General features: G+C 43.7%; 1 protein-coding gene across 1 annotated transcript in view; it reads left to right on the forward strand.

The window, feature by feature from the left end:
- coro2bb (coronin, actin binding protein, 2Bb) overlaps window positions 1-24469 on the forward strand; it is a 53934-nt gene extending 29465 nt beyond the window's left edge. Inside the window, exons 3-12 of the mRNA XM_029758376.1 lie at window positions 11957-12073; window positions 13460-13609; window positions 15006-15170; window positions 19873-19989; window positions 20127-20231; window positions 20568-20664; window positions 21228-21340; window positions 22283-22373; window positions 22502-22635; window positions 22908-24469. Coding sequence (XP_029614236.1) covers window positions 11957-12073; window positions 13460-13609; window positions 15006-15170; window positions 19873-19989; window positions 20127-20231; window positions 20568-20664; window positions 21228-21340; window positions 22283-22373; window positions 22502-22635; window positions 22908-23039 — 1221 coding nt within the window. The 3' untranslated portion in view covers window positions 23040-24469. The remainder of the gene's footprint in view (window positions 1-11956; window positions 12074-13459; window positions 13610-15005; window positions 15171-19872; window positions 19990-20126; window positions 20232-20567; window positions 20665-21227; window positions 21341-22282; window positions 22374-22501; window positions 22636-22907) is intronic.

The raw sequence follows: 24469 nt of genomic DNA on the forward strand, positions 1-24469 counted from the left end.
CTTGTGCACGGCCAGGGGGTGGAACAACTACTCTGGACCCCCAGAGTATGCAGCCATCCTGCACACTCAGCTCAGTTTTGCGCTTTGCATAAGGTCTTAGTCCATCATCCTCTATGACACACTCTCTAGGTTTCTTCCTAGGTTTTTGGCCTTTCTAGGGAGTTTTTCCTAGGGAGTTTTTCCTAGCCACCGTGCCTCTTTCACATGCATTGCTTGCTGTTTGGGGTTTTAGGCTGGGTTTCTGTACAGCACTTTGAGATTTCAGCTGATATACGAAGGGCTATATAAATAAATTTGATTTGATTTGATTTGATTTGATATGACAGGAGGCCAACCCTGCATCAGGAATCTTTTCACTTGGGACAGGATAGGATCCCGGTCTGTCCACTGTTTGATCTGTTTGGCATTCACAGGTGGGTTTGACAATCTCTCCATTAGGAAAATTGTCTCGGGAGGCACCACAGTTGTGGCAGGCATCTCTGGTAGCGGGAGACGGCTGAGCGCGTCTGCGTTTGCATTGTCCTTCCCCGCTCTATACACTATCGTGTACTGGTAAGCTGACAGTGTCAGGGCCCAGCGCTGTAACTTTGCTGAAGCCATGGGCAGAATGCATCTTGATTCACTAAAAAGGCTCATCAGTGGTTTGTGGTCAGTGTATATGGTGAAATGACGACCGTAGAGGTACTGATGGAAGCGTTTCACAGCAAAGACTATGGCCAGACCTTCCTTGTCTAACTGTGAATAACCCTTCTCAGCACTCGTCAGCGTACGTGATGCGAATCCAATGGGTCTCTCTGACCTGTCCTCCATCTGATGAGAGAGTACTGCCCTGACGCCATAGGGTGAGGTGTCACATGACAGGATGATCTCTTTGTCTTGGTCAAAATGAACCAGAAGTTGTGCTGATTGTAGTAGTGCTTTCACTTCCTTGAAAGCTATCTCTTGTGCTGGCCCCCACTTCTATTTACAGTCTTTGTGGAGCAACTGATAAAGTGGAGCCAACACTGTTGACAGCTCAGGGAGGAACTTACCATAGTAGTTCACCATGCCCAGGAATGACCTGAGCTCTGACCCATTCTTGGGGTTTGAAGCATCCTTGATTGCCCTGACTTTGTCCTCCACAGGACACAGACCCTGCGCTGTGATCTTGTGACCTAGGTATGTCACACTCTGTGCTTGGAATGTGCACTTGCTATGCTTCAGGCGCAGCCCTGCCTCAGAGAATCTCTTTAACACCTGGCCCAGATGGTGGAGGTGCTCCTCCTCCATCTCTCCTGTAACCAGGATGTCATCCAGGTACACTGCTACATGAGGGATCCCCTGCAGCAGATTGTCCATTGTCCTCTGGAAAATGGCTGGGCTGGACGCCACTCCGAAAACCAAGCGGTTGTACCTGAACAAGCCTTTGTGCGCATTCACTGTGACACACTCTTTTGAGTCCTCGTCCAGGAGGAGCTGTTGGTAGGCGTGACTCATGTCAAGCTTTGAGAATGTCTTGCCTCCTGCCAGTGTCGAGAACAAGTCCTCCACCCGCGGCAGCGGGTAAGCGTCTAGCTTAGAGGCCCTGTTGATGGTGAGTTTGTAGTCCCCACATATACGCACCGTGCCGTCACTTTTCAGAACGGGAACAATAGGAGCTGCCCAGCGGGAGAACTGAATGGGAGTAATGACGTTTGCTTCCTGCAGCCACTCCAACTCATCTTCCACTTTCTTTTTCATGGCGTAAGGCACTGTCCTGGGCTTGAAAAAGCGAGGCTCGGCCTGAGGATCCACGAACAGCTTAACTGCAGTGCCCTGCAGTGTGCCCAGTTCATCTTTGAAAATCTCTGGGTACTTTTGAATGACATCCTCAGTCACTCGGGTGTGTTTTATCTCACCCCAGTTCAGTTGTTTTTTGTTTAGCCAGTCACGCCCTAGTAAACTAGGCCCATTCCCTTTCACCACCAGGAGCCGTGCTCTCGCTTCCTGGCTGTTGTATGCAATGTCCACTTCTAGAGCCCCCAGCAATGGTATGGTCTCCCCGATGTACGTACGCAGTCTGATCCCTGCCGGTGTGAGGGCAGAAACCTGTCTTGAGCCCCATTTTTGTTTGTAGGTCTCCTCACTTATGACAGAGGCAGAGGCCCCCGTGTCAAACTCCATCCTCATCTGCTTTCCATCTACCTCCACTGTAGCATAGATAGGCTCTGCTTGCGGCTCCCTCACATTAAACATGTTGTAGGAACAATGCTCTTCCTCCTCCTCTGTGTTCTCTAGGTGGTGCGCTGCTGACTGAGGCTTTGGTGCTGTGAACTTGCCCAGCCCAGTCCGCCCACCCTCTGGCTTGCTCCTAGGACCCCTGCATTTTTTTTGCTAAATGTCCCTTTTTGTTGCAATTGTGACATGAATTTACAGTTGTTACCATAATGTGTCCCTCCACATCTGAAACATTCCACTGCTTTTCCCCTATTTCCTGCCACCTCTTTTGTCACCTGATGCACTGCACAACTTTCACTGTTGGCCTTTTGAATATTTTTCACATTACTAGCGGCCATCTCCATCCCTTGAGATAGTTCCAATGCTCTCTTGAAAGTCAGTGTAGCTTCCCCCAGCAACCGGCGCTGTATGCTGTCCTCATTGATGCCACAGACTAATCTGTCACGGAGCATGTCCTCTAACATAGCCCCAAACTCACAATGTTCAGAGAGTTCACGTAATTCAGCAACAAATTTAGCAACAGACTGACCTGGTTTCCGAACATGGCAATTAAACTTGAACCTCTGGACAATCACTGAAGGCTTTGGATTGTGGTGAGTCTGAACGAGAGCAACTAGATCCCCAAAAGGAATTTCTCCCGGTCTCCGTGGGGTAGCCAAATTCCTCATTAGCTTGTAGGTTTTAGCCCCACACACACTCAGGAGAATAGAGCGCTGTTTAGCCTCATCTATGATTCCATTTGCCAAGAAAAAGTGTCCCAACCTTTCCACATATTTCGTCCAGTCCTTGTTCTCTTCAACAAACTCAGTGATAGTCCCAAACATTGCCATTATAACGCCAACTTGTCCTTGATCCTCGCTAGCGATTTTCACTTGCTGCTGATTGTCCCTGTTGGCGTTTCTGTCCAGCGGCACCTGCTCTCCGTCGCGCATTAAGCTAGCTAGCTAACTGACTACCTCCACTGTTTCTTAGCTAGCTAGCACCTCGCCCTGTACAAGTTGATAAAGTTTTATCCTCGTCGCCAAAAAGGTGTAGTAACTTGACAAGGAATGCCCACATGCATTTCTATATTACTTTCCTTTACTTTCAACCCAATAACTAAAAGGTGTACAGCCAGGTACAAACGGTACAAATATAGCAGAACTATATAGCCCACTCAACCGGTGGTAGAATCACATTGCACAGAACTCACTCTTAATGATGACATCATCAAAGGGGAAAGGTCAGGGTCAATGCCAATAATAACCATGTAATTATTTATATAGTGTCCACGCTATAACACTATCATGCTAGCTAGTCTTAGTATTAGCCTGGGAGACGTTACATGAGAGACAGGTGGGATGAAAGTAACACAAAGTTAACTGATGACCTGGAATAAAAATAAATGTTTAAGCACAGGCCCTTTCCTATAGTTCATATTGCTTTATGAAAATGTTTGTTCTATCAAGACACGAAGAGCGTGCATGACAAGTACAGCTAGAGCACACCTGATTGGTAGGGCTAAGCATGAATACTCATTAAAAATTGTGAAAAACATCTACTACATTCCCATTAAAGTGAAATGAGAACATCATGGTTAATATAGCTGTTATGTGATCTATTTTAGTCCGATTAATTTTGTAAAGTCAAAATATTGTGGTTGTGCAACATTGCGATGTTGATGCTTGGTTCATTTTCATAACCTCGGAACCTATAGCATGAACTATTCAAATCATCACAAATATGACATTATGTCTGACTGTACGTTTGTTGAAAGTAATGAGCATTAAAAACCAGTAACATGAAGATAAAACAGATATTGTGCACATCTCGCCAGGTGTTAATTCTGTCCCAAGGCTGCGTTACTCCCGCCCCGCCTGCAGGTACAAAAGTAACATTGCGTTACTTCTGTTTTCTGTCTATTTAATTTCAACTCATTTATCTTAGCAATGAAATTACAGTTGCTAATAGTAGAGGACATGTATAAATTGTTTGTCATAAAATATGGTGTCTTTAGCTCTATCCATCTCTGAGTAATTAGGGGAAAAAACAAAGGGTTTTCCCCTAGTTTATAAATAGCCGGGTTGGGCTGATGAGACAAGACAGTGGATTGAGCAGTGATATGAAACAGTAAATAGGCATTTCAACATCATAGCCTTAGCCGGTGATAATTTGTGGATTATAAACTGGGTGGTTCGAGCCCTGAATGCTGATTGGCTGACAGCTGTGGTATATCAGACCGTGTACCGCGGGTATGACGAAATATATATTTGAATGCCTTATTATGTTGGTAACCACTTTATAATAGCAATAAGGCACCTCGGGGGTTTGTGGTTTATGGCCAATATACCATGGCTAAGGGCTGTATCCAGGCACTCCACGTTCCAGGCACTCCGTGTTGCGTTGATCATTCTGTAGTGGTCCCTGGAGCGTACGTTCAAACCGGTGTGATTAGAACGCTTATTTAGAACGTCCAGTTTAGAATGACGCAACAATCAGCATTTGAGCTGGCCACGCTGTTTTTTCACAGATACATTTTGCACAACACAGTCCTTACAAAGTTATGTCCAGAATGTGACCAGTTTAGTTTTGGATGCAATGCTCAGACATTCACAGAAGTAGCTACAGCATAACACAATCATCCAAACCGTAAAATGTAGGCTACATTTGTCCTAGCGCTAACTGAGGAAAGATTGACGTAGCATGGTCATATTTTTATAACTCTCGGCTGACAGAAAGTACAATATGAATTAGCTAATAGCAATTACCATTTATAATTAATCACATCGCAGGTGAGCTCACCATTGATCAAAATAACTGAGTAAAACACTATCTAGAAATCAAAAGTAATGGGGGAAGTTTGTGCTTGCCGCCATGTTTGTTTTTTTCGCATCAACCAAGGATAATAAGAGGAGACAAGATGAGTTGGGTCTGTTTATAGTATGCATGTTGAAGGGGGTGTGTCGTCCACAATTATTCACTTCCATTCATTCACTTCTGGAAGTTTACCCGAAAGATGAGTGAACCATTCCTTCATCTCATTATAACACCTTTGGTCTGACAAACGTTGTATTTTTTATTTTGTTTTTTGTTTTTTTACCTTTATTTAACTGGGCATGTTTACGTGACACCCAGAATGCATTATATAATGTCAACAGACATGGCACCACACATAGCTGGCAAATAGCTTAGCATTAGCTCATTATAATCAGTACAACCTTCAAAAAAGTATTTTACAAACATCATAGGTCCATTATAATCTATGCAATAATCGGAATGCAGTCCAAATGTGAGAGTTTTGATTCCAACAGCCGTGTATTTCTGAGACGCAGAGTAGGTGAATGGATGATCTCCACATGTTGGGTTCCCACCGTGAAGCATGGTGCAGGAGGTGTGATGGTGTGTGGGTGCTTTGCTGGTGACAGTCAGTGATTTATTTAGAATGAAATGCACACTTAACCAGCATGGCTACCACAGCATTCTGCAGCGATACGCCATCCCATCTGGTTTGTGCTTAGTGGGACAATCATTTGTTTTTCAACAGGACAATGACCCAACACACCTCCAGGCTGTGTAAGGGCTATTTGACCAAGAAGGAGAGTGATGGAGTGCTGCATCAGATGACCTGGCCCCCACAATCGCCCGACCTCAACCCAATTGAGATGGTTTGGGATGAATTGGACCGCAGAGTGAAGGAAAAGCAGCCAACAACTGCTCAGCATATGTGGGAACTCTTTCAAGACTATTGGAAAACCATTCCAGGACTATTGGAAAAGCATTCCAGGTGAAGCTGGTTGAGCGAATACCAAGAGTGTGCAAAGCTGTCATCAAGGCAAAGGGTGGCTACTTTGAAGAATCGAAAATATATTTTAATTTGTTTGACACTTTTTTGGTTATGTGTTATTTCATAGTTTTGATGTCTTAACTATTATTCTACAATGTAGGAAATAGTAAAAAATAAAGAAAAACCCCTGAATGAGTAGGTGTGTCCAAACTTTTGACTGGTACTGTATAGGAAGTAGCGGCAAGAGAACCATTGAAGATACATATGGTGCAAAGCAAGTAACATCAAGAGAATCGTTGAAGATGCACATGGGTAATAAGGGAGATTACCAAGTGTGTTTGGGAATAGTACTAAGTGAATGTTCATGTGAAATTTGTGTTATTGTGAGATATGACATATTAAGCTGACTGAAAATTGGATAATAAATGGATCGAAATTAGTACTATTAAGATGGACATTTTGATTGAAAAGTGGATATTAAACTAATTGAAATTTGGATAACAACATTGAAATATGGATAATAAGCTGATTGAAAATTGGATAATAAGAGATTGAAATTTAGCTATAAATTACTGAGTGAATTAGAGCTGTCAGAGGACTTGATCAAGTTATTTTGTATCTGTAACGTTATCTAGGGTTCTGTCCACCACCACCCATTTGATCTACAGGTAGACGATAACATGTCTTAGAAATCTCATTAGTCTCGATTAGTAATGAGGATAACATGATAACATGTCTCATTAGAGGATAACATGATTACACATCTCATTAGTAGCGAGGATAACATGTCTCTGAGGGTAACCTGACTTTAGATTACATAAGGATAACATGACTCATAGGTGGAGTTTGATGGTATAATGTCATCATGTATGTGGAGATATGAAAGGAGAAAGTACTATTCCTGAATATTCTATTAAATAGAACACTAGAGTGAATATTCAAAACCCTGTATAAATAGAACACTGGTGTAGGGGAGGAATTTGTGATGTAACACAAAAATGTATAATGGGTTACTAGAGATAACATAATATTGAGTATAATGGGTTACTTGTAACGTTCGTCGTTATAGAGGGACCAAGGCGCAGCGGAGGTTTGGTTCATCATCATTTTTATTAGAACGGTGAACCAGCAAAACAATAAACGATACCATGAACGAACAGCTTCACATGCTACGAATAGCAATGCAAATACAATTCCCCACGAACAGCGTGGGGGGAAATGAACTTAAATGAGATCCTAATCAGAGACAACTAGCGACAGCTGTCTCTGATTGGGAAGACAGAAACCAACATAGAAATACTCCCCAATAGAGCCAACACAAGGCTCCAACGCAAAACAGAAAACAAACACAGGAAAACCACCCAACATAAACCACCCTGACCCAAAACACCTGAGTTCACCCGGTCAGGGCGTGACAGTACCCCCCCCTCAACGGTGCGTACTCCCGGCGCACCAAACTTAAGTCTATTAGGGGGGGGAATCCGGGTGGGCGCCTCACCCTCGGTGGAGGCTCTGGCCCCGGGCGTGTTCTCCCCCCGCCTCCACCTTAGCCCTACCCCTCTGGCCCGGACTGGACCACTGTGGAGCGGCATGCCCAGGCTCTGGAGCGGAGCCGTCGCCCGGAACAGGATTGGGCACCGGTGGACCGGACCCGGGCCGTGCCGGACTGGGAACACGCACCACTGGTTTGGTGCGGGCAGCAGGGACGGGCCGGACAGGACTGGGGACACGCACCACTGACTTGGTGCGGGGAGCAGGGACGGGCCGGACAGGACTGGGGACACGCACCACTAACCTGGTGCGGGGAGCAGGAACGGGCCGGACAGGACTGGGGACACGCACCACTAACCTGGTGCGGGGAGCAGGAACGGGCCGGACAGGACTGGGGACACGCACCACTGACTTGGTGCGGGGAGCAGGGACGGGCCGGACAGGACTGGGGACACGCACCACTAACCTGGTGCGGGGAGCAGGAACGGGCCGGACAGGACTGGGGACACGCACCACTAACCTGGTGCGGGGAGCAGGAACGGGCCGGACAGGACTGGGGACACGCACCACTAACCTGGTGCGGGGAGCAGGGACGGGCCGGACAGGACTGGGGACACGCACCACTAACCTGGTGCGGGGAGCAGGGACGGGCCGGACAGGACTGGGGACACGCACCACTGACTTGGTGCGGGGAGCAGGGACGGGCCGGACAGGACTGGGGACACGCACCACTAACCTGGTGCGGGGAGCAGGAACAGGCCGGACAGGACTGTGGACACGCACCGTGGGCTTGGTGCGGGGAGCAGGGACGGGCCAGACAGGACTGTGAACACGTATAGGTGACCTGTAGCGTGGAGCTGGTTTAGCCACTCGTCCCGGCTGGATTCCCATCTTAGCACGGCATGTGCTGGGTCTGTCCACCGGACGCACTGGGCTGTGCGGGCGCACTGGCGACACAGCGCGCAACTCCGCATACCAGGGCTCCTCCTCCAGATCTTCCCTCTGCAGGTCCTCAATCAACTGCCTCATCCTCGTCTCTTCCTCCGCCGTCATCCCCCACGAGAGCAGTGGTCTGGGCTCTTCCTCTGCCCTACCGGACCACCCCATTAGCCCCCCCCCAAAATTTTCTTGGGGCTGTTTTCCGGGCCTCCTCGACCGCCGCCTGCGACTCCGTCTACCGGCTGGCTTTTCCTCCTCGACCTGGGAGTCCGTCCGCCAGGGTCCTTTCCCCGACATGATCTCCTCCCAGGTCCAGAACTCCTTTCCCTCGCGAGCCCATCTCTCGCGCTCCTTTTCCTCCCGCTGCTTGGTCCTGGTTCGGTGGGGAATTCTGTAACGTTCGTCGTTATAGAGGGACCAAGGCGCAGCGGAGGTTTGGTTCATCATCATTTTTATTAGAACGGTGAACCAGCAAAACAATAAACGATACCATGAACGAACAGCTTCACATGCTACGAATAGCAATGCAAATACAATTCCCCACGAACAGCGTGGGGGGAAATGAACTTAAATGAGATCCCAATCAGAGACAACTAGCGACAGCTGTCTCTGATTGGGAAGACAGAAACCAACATAGAAATACTCCCCAATAGAGCCAACACAAGGCTCCAACGCAAAACAGAAAACAAACACAGGAAAACCACCCAACATAAACCACCCTGACCCAAAACACCTGAGTTCACCCGGTCAGGGCGTGACATTACTAGAGATCTGATGAAGTAACAATAGAAAACATTATAATAATATACATCTGGTCCCTTTATTGATCATTTGGTAAAGATAAGGTTAAAACATTGTACAGGACTTGACTTACCCCTAACCAATAAAGCTATAAACGCTGATGAGATTTCCTCCACCCTGGTAATACAATTTGAAGTAAACACCATACCCTGTTAAATAGAACCAATGATTTTCTGTTAATTAAACTTAAGGCTACAATGTATTGTACTCCCGATAGTTGATATCCCAAATTATGTCGTTCTATTCGTGAGTAGGCAAAATGGAAAATGCATCTGTTTCCCTGTATAAGCTGTCTCAGGTGTCAGACTTATTATGGACCGAGCGCCCCATCTACAGGGGACTGACAGACAGTGCCAACCCAGTTAATACATATTGATCCCTCCAAAGCATCAAATATTAATCTTAAAATAATAGACTTTTAATAAATATTGAAGCAGAAATTGAAGCAGAGATAGGTAATAAAAAGAGAGTAACTTTTTGAAAGTATACTAAAATGAAAACAATGCCTTCTAATATGGAGAAAGTTAGCATGTTTGTCTTGTAATAAACCTTGCAATAGGGGGAAAGCAGAACGTTGTTTACCCTACGATTTTTACCACACACACGCCAGCACCCACACACAACCCACCTATTAATGAACATTTGTTAGTCGTTAAAACTCTTTGATTTATTGTGTGGGGTCTTTTAATTTTTGTTTTAGTGGGTTTTTCACAGGTTAGAAAGGATGCAACTTAAAAGTACAAAAACGAAATTTTCTGAAGTATCTATTGTCAGAGTTTTGGTTGCCCACGTGTAAATTATTTTGATATGAAATGTACTGAAAAACCCAATGTAAACCTAATACACAAAATGTTTGAAATATCTTTAATGTCTGAGGTACAAGAAACAAACCCTCACTTAATAGGGCTGACTGACCTGAGGCCTGATCACCCTCACTGGAAAGACTAGAGACATTGGGTGAGATTTAAATGGGCTATGTAAACACTAATAATTACATTATAATTAATGTGTGTTCGGACCACGAGAAGGACATTATTTTAAGATTGACTTGGAGTGTACCTGTGTAAGAATTTCCATGACAGCAAGTTAGAACATGTTAATGAAGCATTCTTCACATCTGCAGCCATTAAATTATCAACAACCTTGCTAAAGCCTAGGATGAAAAGACCTTCAGCTACCCAAATGTCTTGGCTAGCTAGCTAATAGACTAGATCACTTTTTAAAGCTCACTTGGTTGTTCTTAGCTACCTGTCCTGCAAATCTACCTCGGCTCAGCTTCCTGTGGCTTCGCAATTTCCTCATTTCTGACAAGAACAATATTCCCTTGAATAGTTATTTCATAGGCCAAAACTCCCCTAAAGTATTCTATAATAATCTATAGATAAGACTGAGACCGATGAAAAGGACCTGCAGAATCTGACGGCTTCCTCCATCTCATCTATTGCACACGGTCCTTTTTGGCTCCAAATTAAAGTGCTTAGTTATTTCTACCACTGGCACTACATATAAATTATTTGCCATTGAATGTTTCAATAGTTGGCTTTGCTATGTCTGTTGTCACTGGTGTGAGGTGTGCATAAACTTTTCAATTCTCATGTTAGTGATGCCAGTTTGTTAGGACTGAAAACAATGCTTCAAAAAATAATCACTAGCCTACATACAACATTTTTTTAACTTAGATGTGTAAGTGGTAAAAAGCGATATTTATTAGAGGAAATAATGTGCTCAGAAACCAATATGTTAAGCATAAAGGATTGGGGAAGGGGGGGTTTTGATTGAAGAAACAATGATTAATTGTTGGCCATGATGAGGTTAGCCTACAGCTTTAAAATCCTGCTCTTAATAGCCAACTAGTAGAAGTGATAGTGAACAAGGGTTCCTCAGCTTAAGCCACAGGGTCCTCTGCTACTGTCTAGGTCATATGGCTTGTATAGGCCCACTTATTATAGGATTAACCCATATTAGTCACTTCAACATCTTGGACTTGTAAACAGCCATGCTATAGGGTGTGACTGGTACAGAGTTAGCTTGAATCCTTTTTTTCAGTCATGTGACCCTCCTGTCTTACAATGTTCTCTTTCTATCCTAACTGTTGTATCAGACACTTTTAGACAAAGACTGACAATGACACTGATACAATGGGTTCTATTAAGCAATGATAGCACTGTGGCCTGTGAGGCATGTTTGAATTACAAATTAGGCTACTTTCCTTTGCACTTCCAACTGGATTTCCTTCTAACCCCATTTTGGAAATCATATACTTAACTTGTGTGGTTTCTGTCAAAATAGTCCTATTGCTCACTTTCCTTATACACATCAAAAGGCATCTACTCAAAATCAAAAGGCATCTATTTTGTTATAATTGACCCAGCTTTTGACCCTAAGATCCAGTACCTCAGAGATGCTGAGGGAAGCAGGATTATGTGAAAGGCTTAATGCAGTGCAACGTATGGCACAGTACAGTGGCACCACTCAGTGGGCATTGGGGGTAACCACTGGTTGTCAATATTGGTGTCAACCCTGTTGATGCATTTCATGTTATGTATTGGTGGTAGACAGTTATGTGTCATTTTTCTTTGTAGACAATATTCTGTTGAATACAAATATCCTGAGGTATCTTACTCATTGAGTTCAACAAGGCTTTGAGTATGGGATTGAATTTTGATCAGCATGTTTAGATTATATAAAGGGATGATAATGCTTTTATGCTATTTACAGTATCTGTTTTGTGTTGTCTCTGTCTCTCTCCTCCATGTGCTCCTCCAGGCTGGGCGAATCGACCCTCACCAACCTAAAGTGTGCGGCCACCAGGGAGGCGTGCTGGACATCAAATGGAACCCCTTCATCGACAACATCATAGCCTCCTGCTCAGAGGACTGCTCTGTGAGTAACAACAATCATTGGTGTGTGTGTGCGCATGTGTGTGTATGTCTGTGTGTGTGTGTGTATTTGGGAGCACGCAAGCATGTCTCTGTGTGCGTGTGTGCACACATGTCTGTGTGTGTGCTTCCGTGTGTGTGCATGCGGGTATCCCTGTGCATAGGGAAAAGTCTTTATACCCTTTGACTTATTCCACATTTTGTTTTATTCAAAATGGATTAAATAAAACAAATCTACACATAATACCCCATAATGACAAAGTGAAAACTTGGCACATTTATTGAAAATAATATACAGAAATATTGTCTTTAACATAACTATTCACAACCCTGAGTCAATACATGTTAGAATCAGCTTTGGCAGTGATTACAGCTGTGAGTATTTCTGGGTAAGTCTCTAAGAACTTTCCATACCTGGATTGTACAATATTTTCACATGTATTATTTTTGTAATTCTTCAAGCAATTTTTTTGGCAGTTTTACTTTAGTGCCTTATAGGATGCATGTTTTTCTGTACAGGCGTCCTTCTTTTCACTCTGTCACTTAGGTTAGTATTGTGGAGTAACTACAATGTTGTTGATCCATCCTCAGTTTTCTCCTATCACAGGCATTCAATTCTGTAACTGTTTTAAAGTCACTATCGGCCTCATGTTGAAATCCCTGAGCGGTTTCCTTCCTCTCCGACAACTGAGTTTGGAAGGACGCCTGTATCTTTGTAATGATTGGGTATTTTTATACACCATCCAAAGTGTAATTAACAACTACACCATGCTCAAATGGGTATCTAATGTCTTCTTTTTTTGAAAGGCATTAGCATAACTCCCTTATGGTTGAATCTGTGTTTGAAATTCACTGCTCGACAGAGGGACCTTACAGATAATTGTATGTGTGGGGTATAGATATGAGGTAGTCATTCAAAAATCATGTTAAACACTATTATTGCACACAGAGTCCATGCAACTTATGTGACTTGTTAAGCACATTTTTACTCCTTAACTCATTAGGCTTGCCATAACATAGAGGTTGAATACTTATTTACTCCAGACATTTAAGCTTTTTATTTTAAATTACTATAACTAGTAAAAATGTCTAAAAACATAATTCCACGTTGACATTATGGTGTATTGTGTGTAGGCAAGTGACACAAAATCTGAATTTAAACCATTTTAAATTCAGGCTGTAACACAACAAAATGTGGAATACTTTCAGATAGCACTGTACTATATATATTATATACAGTACAGGTAAATTAGATCTTTAGAAAGAGGAGAGGTCTTATTTAACTGTTTTTTAAAGCTAAACTTCCTTTTTGCCTGAGTAACCTCTGGTGGCAGAGCATTCCACGATGACCTGCCGATGTCTATGACCATTATCTATATGTGGCATATAGGTGCGGATATGGGAGATTCCAGAGGGAGGGCTGAGGCGGAACATGTCTGAGGCGGTGCTGGAGTTGTATGGACACAGCCGACGAGTGGGTCTCATAGAGTGGCACCCCACCTGCAGTGGCATCCTCTTCAGCGCTGGCTACGACTTTAAGGTATCAGTAAATCATTGCTGTAGTGTTCTTTACCATCCTTTCCTCTCTTTAATTAATTATCTCACTCCCCTTACTCATCTTTCTCTCTCACTTTGTTCACTCTTAAATCTCTCTCTCTCTCTCTCTCTCTCTAAACACTACATAACCAAAAGTATATGGACACCTGCTTGTCAAACATATCATTCCAAAATCATGGACATTAATATGGAGTTCGTCCCCCCTTTGCTGCTATAACAGACTCCACTCTTCTGGGAAGGCTTTCCACTAGATGTTGGAACATTGCTGCGGGGGCTTGCTTTCATTCAGCCACAAGAGCATTAGTGAGGTCGGGCACTGTTGGGCGATTAGGCCTGGCTCGCAGTCGGTGTTCCCAAAGGTGTTCGATGGGATTAAGGTCAAAGGTGTTTGATGGGATTAAGGTCACAACTCTGTGCAGGCTAGTCAAGTTCTTCCACACCGATCTCGACAAACCATTTCTTTATGGACCTCGCTTTGTGCACGGGGGCATTGCCATGCTGAAACAGGAAAGGTCCTGCCCCAAACTGTTGCAACAAAGTTGAAAGCACAGAATGTCATTGTATGCTATAGCGTTAAGATTTCCCTTCACTGGAACAAAGGGGCCTAGCTCGAACCATGAAAGACAGCCCCAGAAAATTATTCCTCCTCCACCAAACTTTACAGTTGGCACTATGCATTCGGGAAGGTAGCATTCTCCTGGCATCCACCAAGCATGATTCATCACTCCAGAGTCCAATGGCGGCATGCTTTACTCCATCAGCCGACGCCTGGCATTGCGCATGGTGATCTTAGACTTGTGTATGGCTGCTCGGCCATGGAAACCCATTTCATGAAGCTCACGACAAACAGTTATTGTGCTGACGTTGCTTCCAGAGGCAGTTTGGAACTCGGTAAAGAATGTTGCAACCAAGGACAGAAGATTTTTACACGCTTCAGCACCTGGTGGTCTGAGCTTATGTGGCCTACCACTTTGCAGTTGAGACGTTGTTGTTCCTAGACGTTTCCACTTCACAATAACAGCGCTTACAGTTGACGGGGGCAGCTCTAGCAGGGCAGACATTTGACAAACTGACTTGTAAAGGTGGCATCCTAAAGTCACTGAGCTCTTCAGTAAGGCCATTTTACTGCCAATGCTTGTCTATGTCGATTGCATGGCTGTGTGCTCAGTTTTCTCCACCTGTCAGGAACGGTTGTGGCTGAAATAGATGAATTCACTCATTTGAAGGGGTGTCCACATACTTTTGTATATATAGTGTATATATATATATCTCTATTCCTATAAATTATCTTCCCCTTCTCTCTCTTCTATCACCTCACCTCCTCAGACTTTTGTCTCTCCTACATTAACTTTCACTCTTTATGTCCCTCCATTTGTCAGATCCTGATCTGGAACCTGGAGGTGGGAAGCCCAGTGAAGATGATCGACTGTCACTCAGACGTGGTGCTCTGCATGTCCTTCAACACCGACGGCAGCCTGCTGGCCACCAGCTGCAAGGACAAACACCTGCGTGTGATCGAGCCTCGCTCGGGCAAGGTCCTGCAGGTGGGTCACTCACCCATGTAGACAGAGAGAGACCAGCTATATTCGTTTTTTTACAATCGCGAGGACCCGTTTGTCAATACTTAGGAAACTTTTTCAAAACTCTTCACACAGATCTCCTAACCAACTTTCAGCTTGGCACAGCAGTTCATTTCACATCCAAAATGCAATAAAACTATCAAAACACTTCATACATGTCTCAAATCAACTCATTCTTCCATAACACTAGCAAAGGTTGTCACCCAACAAGCACACTTTGTCACTCATAAAATAATGACCTAAAAAAACACTAACAACAGGTAGCATTACACAATGTTTTATTTTGTAAAATGTCTTTACAAAACAAGAATGACCTCCCTACTGTTTAGAATTCACTGCAGTATATGTTACAGGAATGAATCAGACATGATGCAATATGCTTCAATATGTTTTATGTCATTTTTTGGCATGGAATGATTACAAAATACAAGAATTTGTATATACACCAATACAGATAGAGTAGCAATGCTAGTCAACCCTGTCTTCTGCATTTGGCCACAGGTTCTCATCCACATCACATCTTATGTCGTCTTGGGCAATATACATAGGAAATAATCTTTTGGCATTAATGGTCCATCCCTGGCAATCTTCTGCAGATATGTCCAAGCATCCAGCATTCATTGCGTCCAGGAGGAACATTTGATCATGTGGATGGTGGTCCATGAGGAAAATAATTCCTCTATGGGGTTGAGGAATGGAGAGTAAGGTGGGAGGAAAAGTGACACCATCCTGGGATGGGCTGCTAACCACTGATTGCACGGGAGTGGTGAAATGCCACATTGTCCCATACAATTACAAATGTTGGCAGATTTCGCCTCACTGCAACCCTTTAATCACCTAGCACAACCCTTCCATAGAGGTCATCCAGGAATGAAATGAGATGCTCGGTGTTGTATGGCCCAATTAGCAATTTGTGTAACAGCAATCCATCAGAGTATATTGCTGTACACATTGTGACGTTGGCACCCCTCTGGCCCGGGACATCCACTGTGGCTCTTTTCCCAATCACATTCCTTCCTCACCACCGTCTTTGAAACCAGCCTCATCCACAAAGATGAATATGTGGGTTGTTGGCCTGGCTTCAATCTCCATGACTCTCGAAAATAAATCTACAAGGCAACATAAGAGTTAGGCTATAGCGTATTGGTTCCTGAGTTGCTTGACTCGTTCAGAGTTCCTCTCAAAGGGGACAGTGTACAACTGCTTCATCCTGATTTGATGATGTTTCAGGACTCTATAAATAGTTGTTATGCTTACATTGTGAATATTTCCAAATGTAATGTTGTCTGCCAACACTCTGTCCCAAATCTCTGAGTTTTATGCCATTATTTCTGATGACCATATCAACGATTGCAGTTTCCTACACAGCAGTGGAAATCCTACCTCTCCCACCCGTGGGAGGTAACCGTTGGGTCCTAAGCAGGAATACAAAAACAATTACACACAAGTGGGTTTGGAGGCTTTGCTCAATTTACTTCTGTAATGTGCAGTTCAGTCAGATGTCCTTGCAGAATGCAAATCTTATCTGTTGTTTTGCTGGAAATTTCTCACAATAGATGCCACTGTTGAGCGTTGCAGATTTGGCTGCACTCTCAGACCAGCCTCTCTCATTGATAGACCATGATTTATTACATGATCAATTATAGTAGCCCTAATCTCATCTGAGACTACAGCTCTTGATCTTACTCTCAGTCTTCTTCCACTATGCATACGTACTCCGCTCCCTCTCCCTCTCCCAGCCACTCTTCTTCCTCTGTCAGCCACTTCTCGATCTCTGTCTGGGTCCATGGTTAGATTGCAGTACAGCATTATTCATAAAATGTCCCCTTTTGTATAGTTGGTAATGAAATTGAAAGACTAACACCTGGGTAGGTGTTCAGCTACAGTGAGAATCAGATGTGGTTGGTCTAATTGTTTTGATAGTATTTCATTTTTTAGATTTGGAATATATTTCAGTAGGGTATTACTATAGAAATGTAGCAAATTGCTGTCTTATTACATTTTGTGTTATGTTAGGTTTTGAACTTCAGTTGAACAGTTTTGAAAAGAGTATGTAAACGTGCAAATTGGCCTGTAGGTACATAGAGTTTTGGTGGTGGTTGTGTCTGAGGGAGAAAGTAATTCATGAAATTTGATAGATGTAGTCATTGAAAACAGACAAAGCAATGGAAAATGATCCACAGTTTAGCCCACATAGACTGCTGTTGTGCTCACTGTGTGAAGAGTTTTGAAAAAGTGACCTACAGTAAGTATTGAGAAAGGGGTCCTTGCGATTGTAAAAAAACTGTAAAGGCCATGTTTCACTTTAAAACAATTAAAAACAATAATCAATAGTGGTATATGTATCAATCGGATATGTCAATTATTTTTCAATACGGCATTGTAAATTGGTGCTTATATACTGCTGGGCTACACACGCACCACAAAAACATGAAATAGAATATTGACCAGGCGTTACATGAATGCTGAGCCACATTGATTATCTGTTTACACCACTGCGAGCAGCGATACCAACAATTCTAGCTAAATTACTTAACATTAGCTACATATTACTTGACACACTAGTGGTCAAAAGTTTTAGAATGTCTACTCATTCAAGGGTTTTTCTTTATTTTTACTATTTTCTACATTGTAGAATAATAGTGAAGACATCAACTATGAAATAACACATATGGAATCATGTAGTAAACAAAACAGTGTTAAACTGGGATTTTTCAAATAGCCACCCTTTGCCTTGATGACAGCTTTGCACACTCTTGGCATTCGCTCAACCAGCTTCACCTCGAATGCTTTTCCAACAGTCTTGAAGGAGTTCCCAGAAATGCTGAGCACTTGTTGGCTGCTTTTCCTTCAATCTGTGGTCCAACTCATCCCAAACCTACTCAATTTGGTTGGAGGTCGGGGAATTGTGGAGGCCAGGTCATCTGATGCAGCACTCCATCACTCTCCTTCTTGGTCAAATAGCCCTTACACAGCCTGGTAGTGTGTTGCGTCATTGTCCTGTTGAAAAACAAATGATAGTCCACTAAGCCCCAACTAGATGGGATGGCGTATCACTGCAGAATGCTGTGGTAGTGTCACATGTGCTCCCTCTCCGGCCTCTAGGTCACCTGGCTGCTCGTTATGGCGCGCACCTGTCACCATCGTTATGCGCACCTGCGCATCGTCAGACTCACCTGGACTCCATCACTCCCCTGATTACCTTCCCTATATTTGTCACTCCCTTTGGTTCCTTCCCCAGGTGTCATTGTTTCTGTTTCAGTTTCATGTCTGTGTGCTGTTAGTGTTCCTTGTTTTGGATGATGTTTATTTTTTTTAAACACTCACTTCCTGAACTTGCTTCCTGACTCTCAGCGCATAGCACTACATTTAACCATGCTGGTTAAGTGTACCTTGAATTCTAAATAAATCACAGTGCCACCAGCAAAGCAACCCCACACCATAACACCTCCTCCATGCTTTACAGTGGGAAATACACATGCAGAGATCATACGTTCACCCGCACCGTGTCTCACAAAGACACGGCGGTTGGAACCACAAATCTCCAATTTGGACTCCAGACCAAAGGACACATTTCCACTTGTCTAATGTCCATTGCTCATGTTTCTTGGCCAAAGCAAGTCTCTTCTTCTTATTGGTGTCCTTCAGTAGGGATTTCTTTGCAGCAATTTGACCATGAAGGCCTGATTCACACAGTCTCCTCTGAGCAGTGTTGAGATGTGTCTGTGAAGCATTTATTTGGGCTGCAATTTCTGAGGCTGGTAACGCTAATGAACTTATCCTCTGCAGCAGAGGTAACTCTGGGTCATCCATTCCTGTGGCGTTCCTCATGAGTCTGTTTCGTCATAGCGCTTGAAGGTTTTTGCAACTGCACTTGAAGAAACTTTTAAAGTTCTCGACATTTTCCATATTGACTGACCTGTCTTAAAGTAATGATGGACTGTCATTTCTATTTGCTTATTTGAGCTGTTCTTGCCATAATATGGACTTGGTCTTTTACCAAATAGGGATATCTTCTGTATACCTCCCCACCTTGTCACAACACAAGTGATTGGCTCAAACACGTTAAGGAAGGAAATTCCACAAATTAACTTTTAACAAGGCACGCCTGTTAATTGAGTGTGCAAAGCTGTCATCAAAGCAGAGGGTGGCTACTTTGAAGAATCTAGAATGTAAAATATATTTTGATTTGTTTAACACTTTTTTGGTTACTACATGATTCCATATGTGTTATTAATATTTTTGATGTCTTCACTATTATTCTACAATGTAGAAAATAGCAAAAAATAAAGAAAAACACTTGAATGAGTAGGTGTTCTAAAACTTTTGATCAGTAGTGTATATATGTTTATTTGTATTTATTTTCTCATTTGTTTTGTGTTGTCATCTACAAGGGTTGTACGTTCTATTTTTATTAGCCCATTTAACTTGCAACATGGCTTTTAAAGCCAGAGTGACCTGTTCACACACCTGTGTTGTCTCCATATACAGCACCATTTGTGGGGTACCTAGACACAAACATACACACACACTACACACCTCACACACACAAATGCTTTGGCATTAGGATTACCTCTGTAGACGTAGCTACTGTATTGTTTCATGCTGTGTTGTAACACAACCAGTTTGAATAATTTTCCAGAGCTATTGCCATATATCTGAACAGGAAGCTGACTGTAAGAGCCACAGGGTGAACAGAGTGGTGTTTCTGGGTAACATGAAGCGCCTGGTGACCACCGGAGTCTCTCGATGGAACACTAGACAAGTGGCACTGTGGGATCAGGTGAGCTCATTGGTGATATATCAGTGTCTATGTGAGAGAGAGAGAGAGAGAGAGAGAGAGAGAGAGAGAGAGAGAGAGAGAGAGAGAGAGAGAGAGAGAATATGTAGAGCAGTGTCTCACTAAGGTTCTTTCTCCAGGAGGACCTGTCCATGCCCATCATAGAAGAGGAGATTGATGGGCTGTCTGGGCTGCTCTTCCCTTTCTATGATGCTGACACACACATGCTCTACCTGGCAGGCAAGGTAAGACACGTCATACCAAGGCCACTTGACCTGAGCTTTCAACTATCACGTGAGGTGATGTGTATGAATTTAATTTGTATGTTTTAATGCGAATTTCTCTCTTGAATTTAATTGGGATTTAATTTCACTTTTTGAATTGACTGACTTGAAATGGAACCCCTATGTGGGATGTGCGCTTCCTCATTTGCTTATAATTGTGAAAATGCATTTTGTGTGGTGTGTGTGTGTGTGTGAAATATATGTATGCGTGTGTGTGAAAGAGAGTGTGTTACCATGGGAACCTCAACATTACTGCTATCTGCTGTGTGATCTCAGGTATCTGTGTCTGGTTCACAGGGAGATGGTAACATCAGATACTATGAGGTGGGCACAGAGAAGCCCTACCTGCAGTACCTAATGGAGTTCAGGTCCCCGGCTCCACAGAAAGGCCTGGGTAAGTCACTCACATCAATCGATGAATACTAAGTAGCCTTACAAATCGCAATGCCATCCTTCCAGGTCTCGTTCATCAGTGAGGAAGCCTGTAAATTGAGGTTAATCAATGAGTGAAAATCATACTTTTCGAACTCTTGGAACAAAATTTCAGATACATGACAGGGTACAAGTTTGAGTTATTTTCTATTAGTGCTGAACCATAAAACTTGAGATCTGCGCTCAGAACTCTGATGTTAGTGCAAAATTCCAATTGACATCAATGCATGATTTTAGAGGATGTGATCTCAAATTCAGCCCTCAGTGAACCCACAGCACAATCAGGAATCCTAACAAGAGGTACATTCGCAGCACTCAGAACATTGCACATAGACCAGACTCGCCTCTCATCTCCAACTGATATAGAGAATTGTGACTGTTCCAGACATTCCGTTTCTATCTATGCTCAGTCTGAATATTGCTCTTGACAGTAGAAGCCCCTAGATTGGTATGGTATGTAAGGTGTCCATTTTAACTCCAAGACTCACCTCAACCCCCTTTCCCTCTCTTTGTCCACCCTCACAGGAGTGATGCCAAAACATGGGCTGGACGTGGCGGCCTGCGAGGTGTTCCGCTTCTACAAGCTGGTGACTCTGAGGGGCCTCATCGAGCCCATCTCCATGATAGTCCCACGAAGGGTGAATGGAGTGCAGTGTTGGGGAAGCTACTCTGAAGCTACCAATCACTTCACAATGGAAGAACTTTAGCTACTCTAGCCTTAGGAAAAATATAGTTTACTTAACTGAAGGTTACTTTTAAATAATAGTTCACTACATCCAAACTACTTAGTGATAAATGATCATATTTCAATCTGAAATGCCATAGATTACAAATTGCAAGAACAGATCACTCTGGAATCATGTGTAATTTAGCCTGCTAAAAATGGAAACATTTTCAACTGATAATTAGGCAGGTCTGATGAAAAAAAAAAAGGAAATTCTTGCGTACTTTTTATTTTCTAGCAGTTAGCTACACCGCTACATGGCAAAATGTAATTAACTACCGTGTGTGTGTGTGTGTGTGTGTGTGTGTGTGTGTGTGTGTGTGTGTGTGTGTGTGTGTGTGTGTGTGTGTGTGTGTGTGTGTGTGTGTGTGTGTGTGTGTGTGTGTGTGTGTGTGTGTGTGTGTGAGTGAGTGAGTGAGAGAGAGAGAGAGAGAGAGAGAGAGGGTACAAATGTGCTTCATTGGTCATGGAGGCCTCTAGCCACTGGGACCTGGGTTCAAATCCTAAGAGTCCACAAAGAGTAACATTACAGAAACTGGGTTAGGGCACTCAACACTGAATGCGTCAGCTAAGCAAAATCAAGTGATATCAAATGTTGTCCTTCCTGGACAAAGGGAGTTGTCTGAGTAGCTGAGATACTGTATGATACTGGCCACTAATGCTACATTAGTGTGGAATATTACCCAGGACAGGAGCTAGCTGAAATGTAATCCTCTCACCATATGGGTTATGCTTGGCTTGTCACCCTTATCATACTGCCTAGGTGCTTTCTAGACTAGCACAAGGCAATGCGGCAGCATTCATTTTCTGCTTTGGGTGCTATAGGAATGATTAATACTGTCTTGTGGTTTTGCAGTCCGAGACATACCAAGAGGACATCTACCCTATGACAGCAGGCACAGAACCAGCCCTCACTGCAGATGAGTGGCTGAGTGGGATGGACAGAGGTGAGTAGTGCTATACTGCAAAATAGCATACATATGTAACTAATGCTTTTATGAATACTGATACAAACATACAATTATGCAAAACTGGTGAGCATCATCCGTGTGTGTGTGTGTGTGTGCGTGCGCAGAGCCAGTGTTGATGTCCCTAAAGGCTGGATACAAGCGGCCCTGCCAGAAGGCCTTCAAGGCCCCTGTGAGGGAGAGGAAGACCATGGTGATGAATGGCCTGCTGGAGAGTATTCCACCTAAGACAGAGAACGAGGTGAAACCAATTGATGTGTTGTTGTGTATATGACAGCGCTATGTCATATACTCACTCTCAGAAACATTACCATGTCTTGAACAACATAGAATAGATAGCACACTGCACAACCACAGGCACTGTCTTGCCAATGCATCTGCACTATGCCTTTACCCTGACCTTCACTGTGTGTGTGTGTGTGTGTGTGTGTGTGTGTGTGTGTGTGTGTGTGTGTGTGTGTGTGTGTGTGTGTGTGTGTGTGTGTGTGTGTGTGTGTCATTCCTCTCTCCCAGCTCATGCGGATGTTCTTCAGGCAGCAAGATGAGCTAAAGAGGTTGAGAGAGGAGCTGGTGCAGAAAGACGTTAGACTCCAACAGCTGGAGCTGGAGCTCAACAACCTGCGGAACAACGCCAACAAACTGTGACCTTTGACCTGGCTGACCCCTGACCTCCCCACTCTGACCTCCTGCACACTCAGGGAGAGAGACCATTGGTGGCCAACTCCCTTCCCTTCTTCCCGAAGTGTGCACCCGGGTGGAAACTCCCTCTGTCTAGTCCATGCGGGGTCCAGTGAGTGAGCTAGTGCTCACTTCTGGGAGAAGGGTAAGGAATCGGAAGGCAACCTCTGTCACACTGTGTCCCTCACCCTGAGAGCGGGTCACCAAGCCCTGAACACTGCCAAAAATATACCCAGCACCACCCTACCTGGCTGCACCTCTTCATCCCTTCTCCACGTTCCAAAGACCTTCACCCCCTTCAGCAACAGAACCTTAGTATATCCCTATTCAGCCAAAGCACCAAGACCAACTGTGGTAGATAGCTCTGCTTAGAATTTACTCAAGCTGACAGAATCAGTTATGTGGGGAGTGAAGCCATTGTTTCCCTTTAACTTCAAGCAGGCTCTGTCCTCATGAAATGTCATGTCTTGCGACTTGAAGGCCCTTGAGTATGAGGACTTGTGAGGACTGTAGTTGCAGAGGAGGGGTGATGCAGGTGTATCGCTGGGTTGAGCATGTGTAGTCTGTAGTCTCTGCAGTGGTCCTATCTGAGGATGGGGAAAGAGATGAGGCAATAGAGTGGTAACCAGGCCTATTCAAACAAATGGCTTGTCTAGTGCTATTCATCCCATACATTATTCATCCTATTATTTATGACGAATCTGCGATAGATCTTCATATTTTCACTTTATAGTTACATATTGCCATTAAATGAATATTCTGAATTAAAATAAATACACGAGCGCCATGTTAGATGAATGGCAAAAACAGACTTTAAAGCCATATTGGGGGACAAATCTTTGCTGACTTGGTAGCAGGTTGACCACAACATGAACATGACTGAGGCATTCCCAAGGTTGAAGGGACCACTGAGGGATGTGTATATGCACCTCGACCACTGAGGGACCATGTCCTCAGAGATGTCTGTATGAAGTCGGTAGAGATGCTAGTAATTCATGTTAGCCACACGTAGCTACTGTATGAACAGGCTGTGGTCATGTGTGACTACAGATCAGAGGTAACTAGCAACTGCAAACACTTATTATTTGACTGTATAATACAGTATTCCTGTAACCGCAACGATACTGGTATATTTATATTGTAGTACATGGAGATAGAATGATAGGAGAGAGTAATTATTGCAAGTTAAACAAATAATGTGATGCATAGAGAGAAAAGTGACAGGGTAAGTGTATTAGGGATAAAGACATAGGCAGCAGTGGGGATTAGTAAGGTACCCAAGGTAAATGTATGACTGCTAGAGGATGTTATTTCTTAATGACTGTAACATAATATCATATTATGTCTTCCTGAAGTTGCCCCTCTCCCTAAATAAATTCATTGACACCATAAAAATA

This window comes from Salmo trutta, chromosome 7 (assembly GCF_901001165.1).
Source record: "Salmo trutta chromosome 7, fSalTru1.1, whole genome shotgun sequence".
Classification (NCBI taxonomy): Eukaryota; Metazoa; Chordata; class Actinopteri; order Salmoniformes; family Salmonidae; genus Salmo; species Salmo trutta.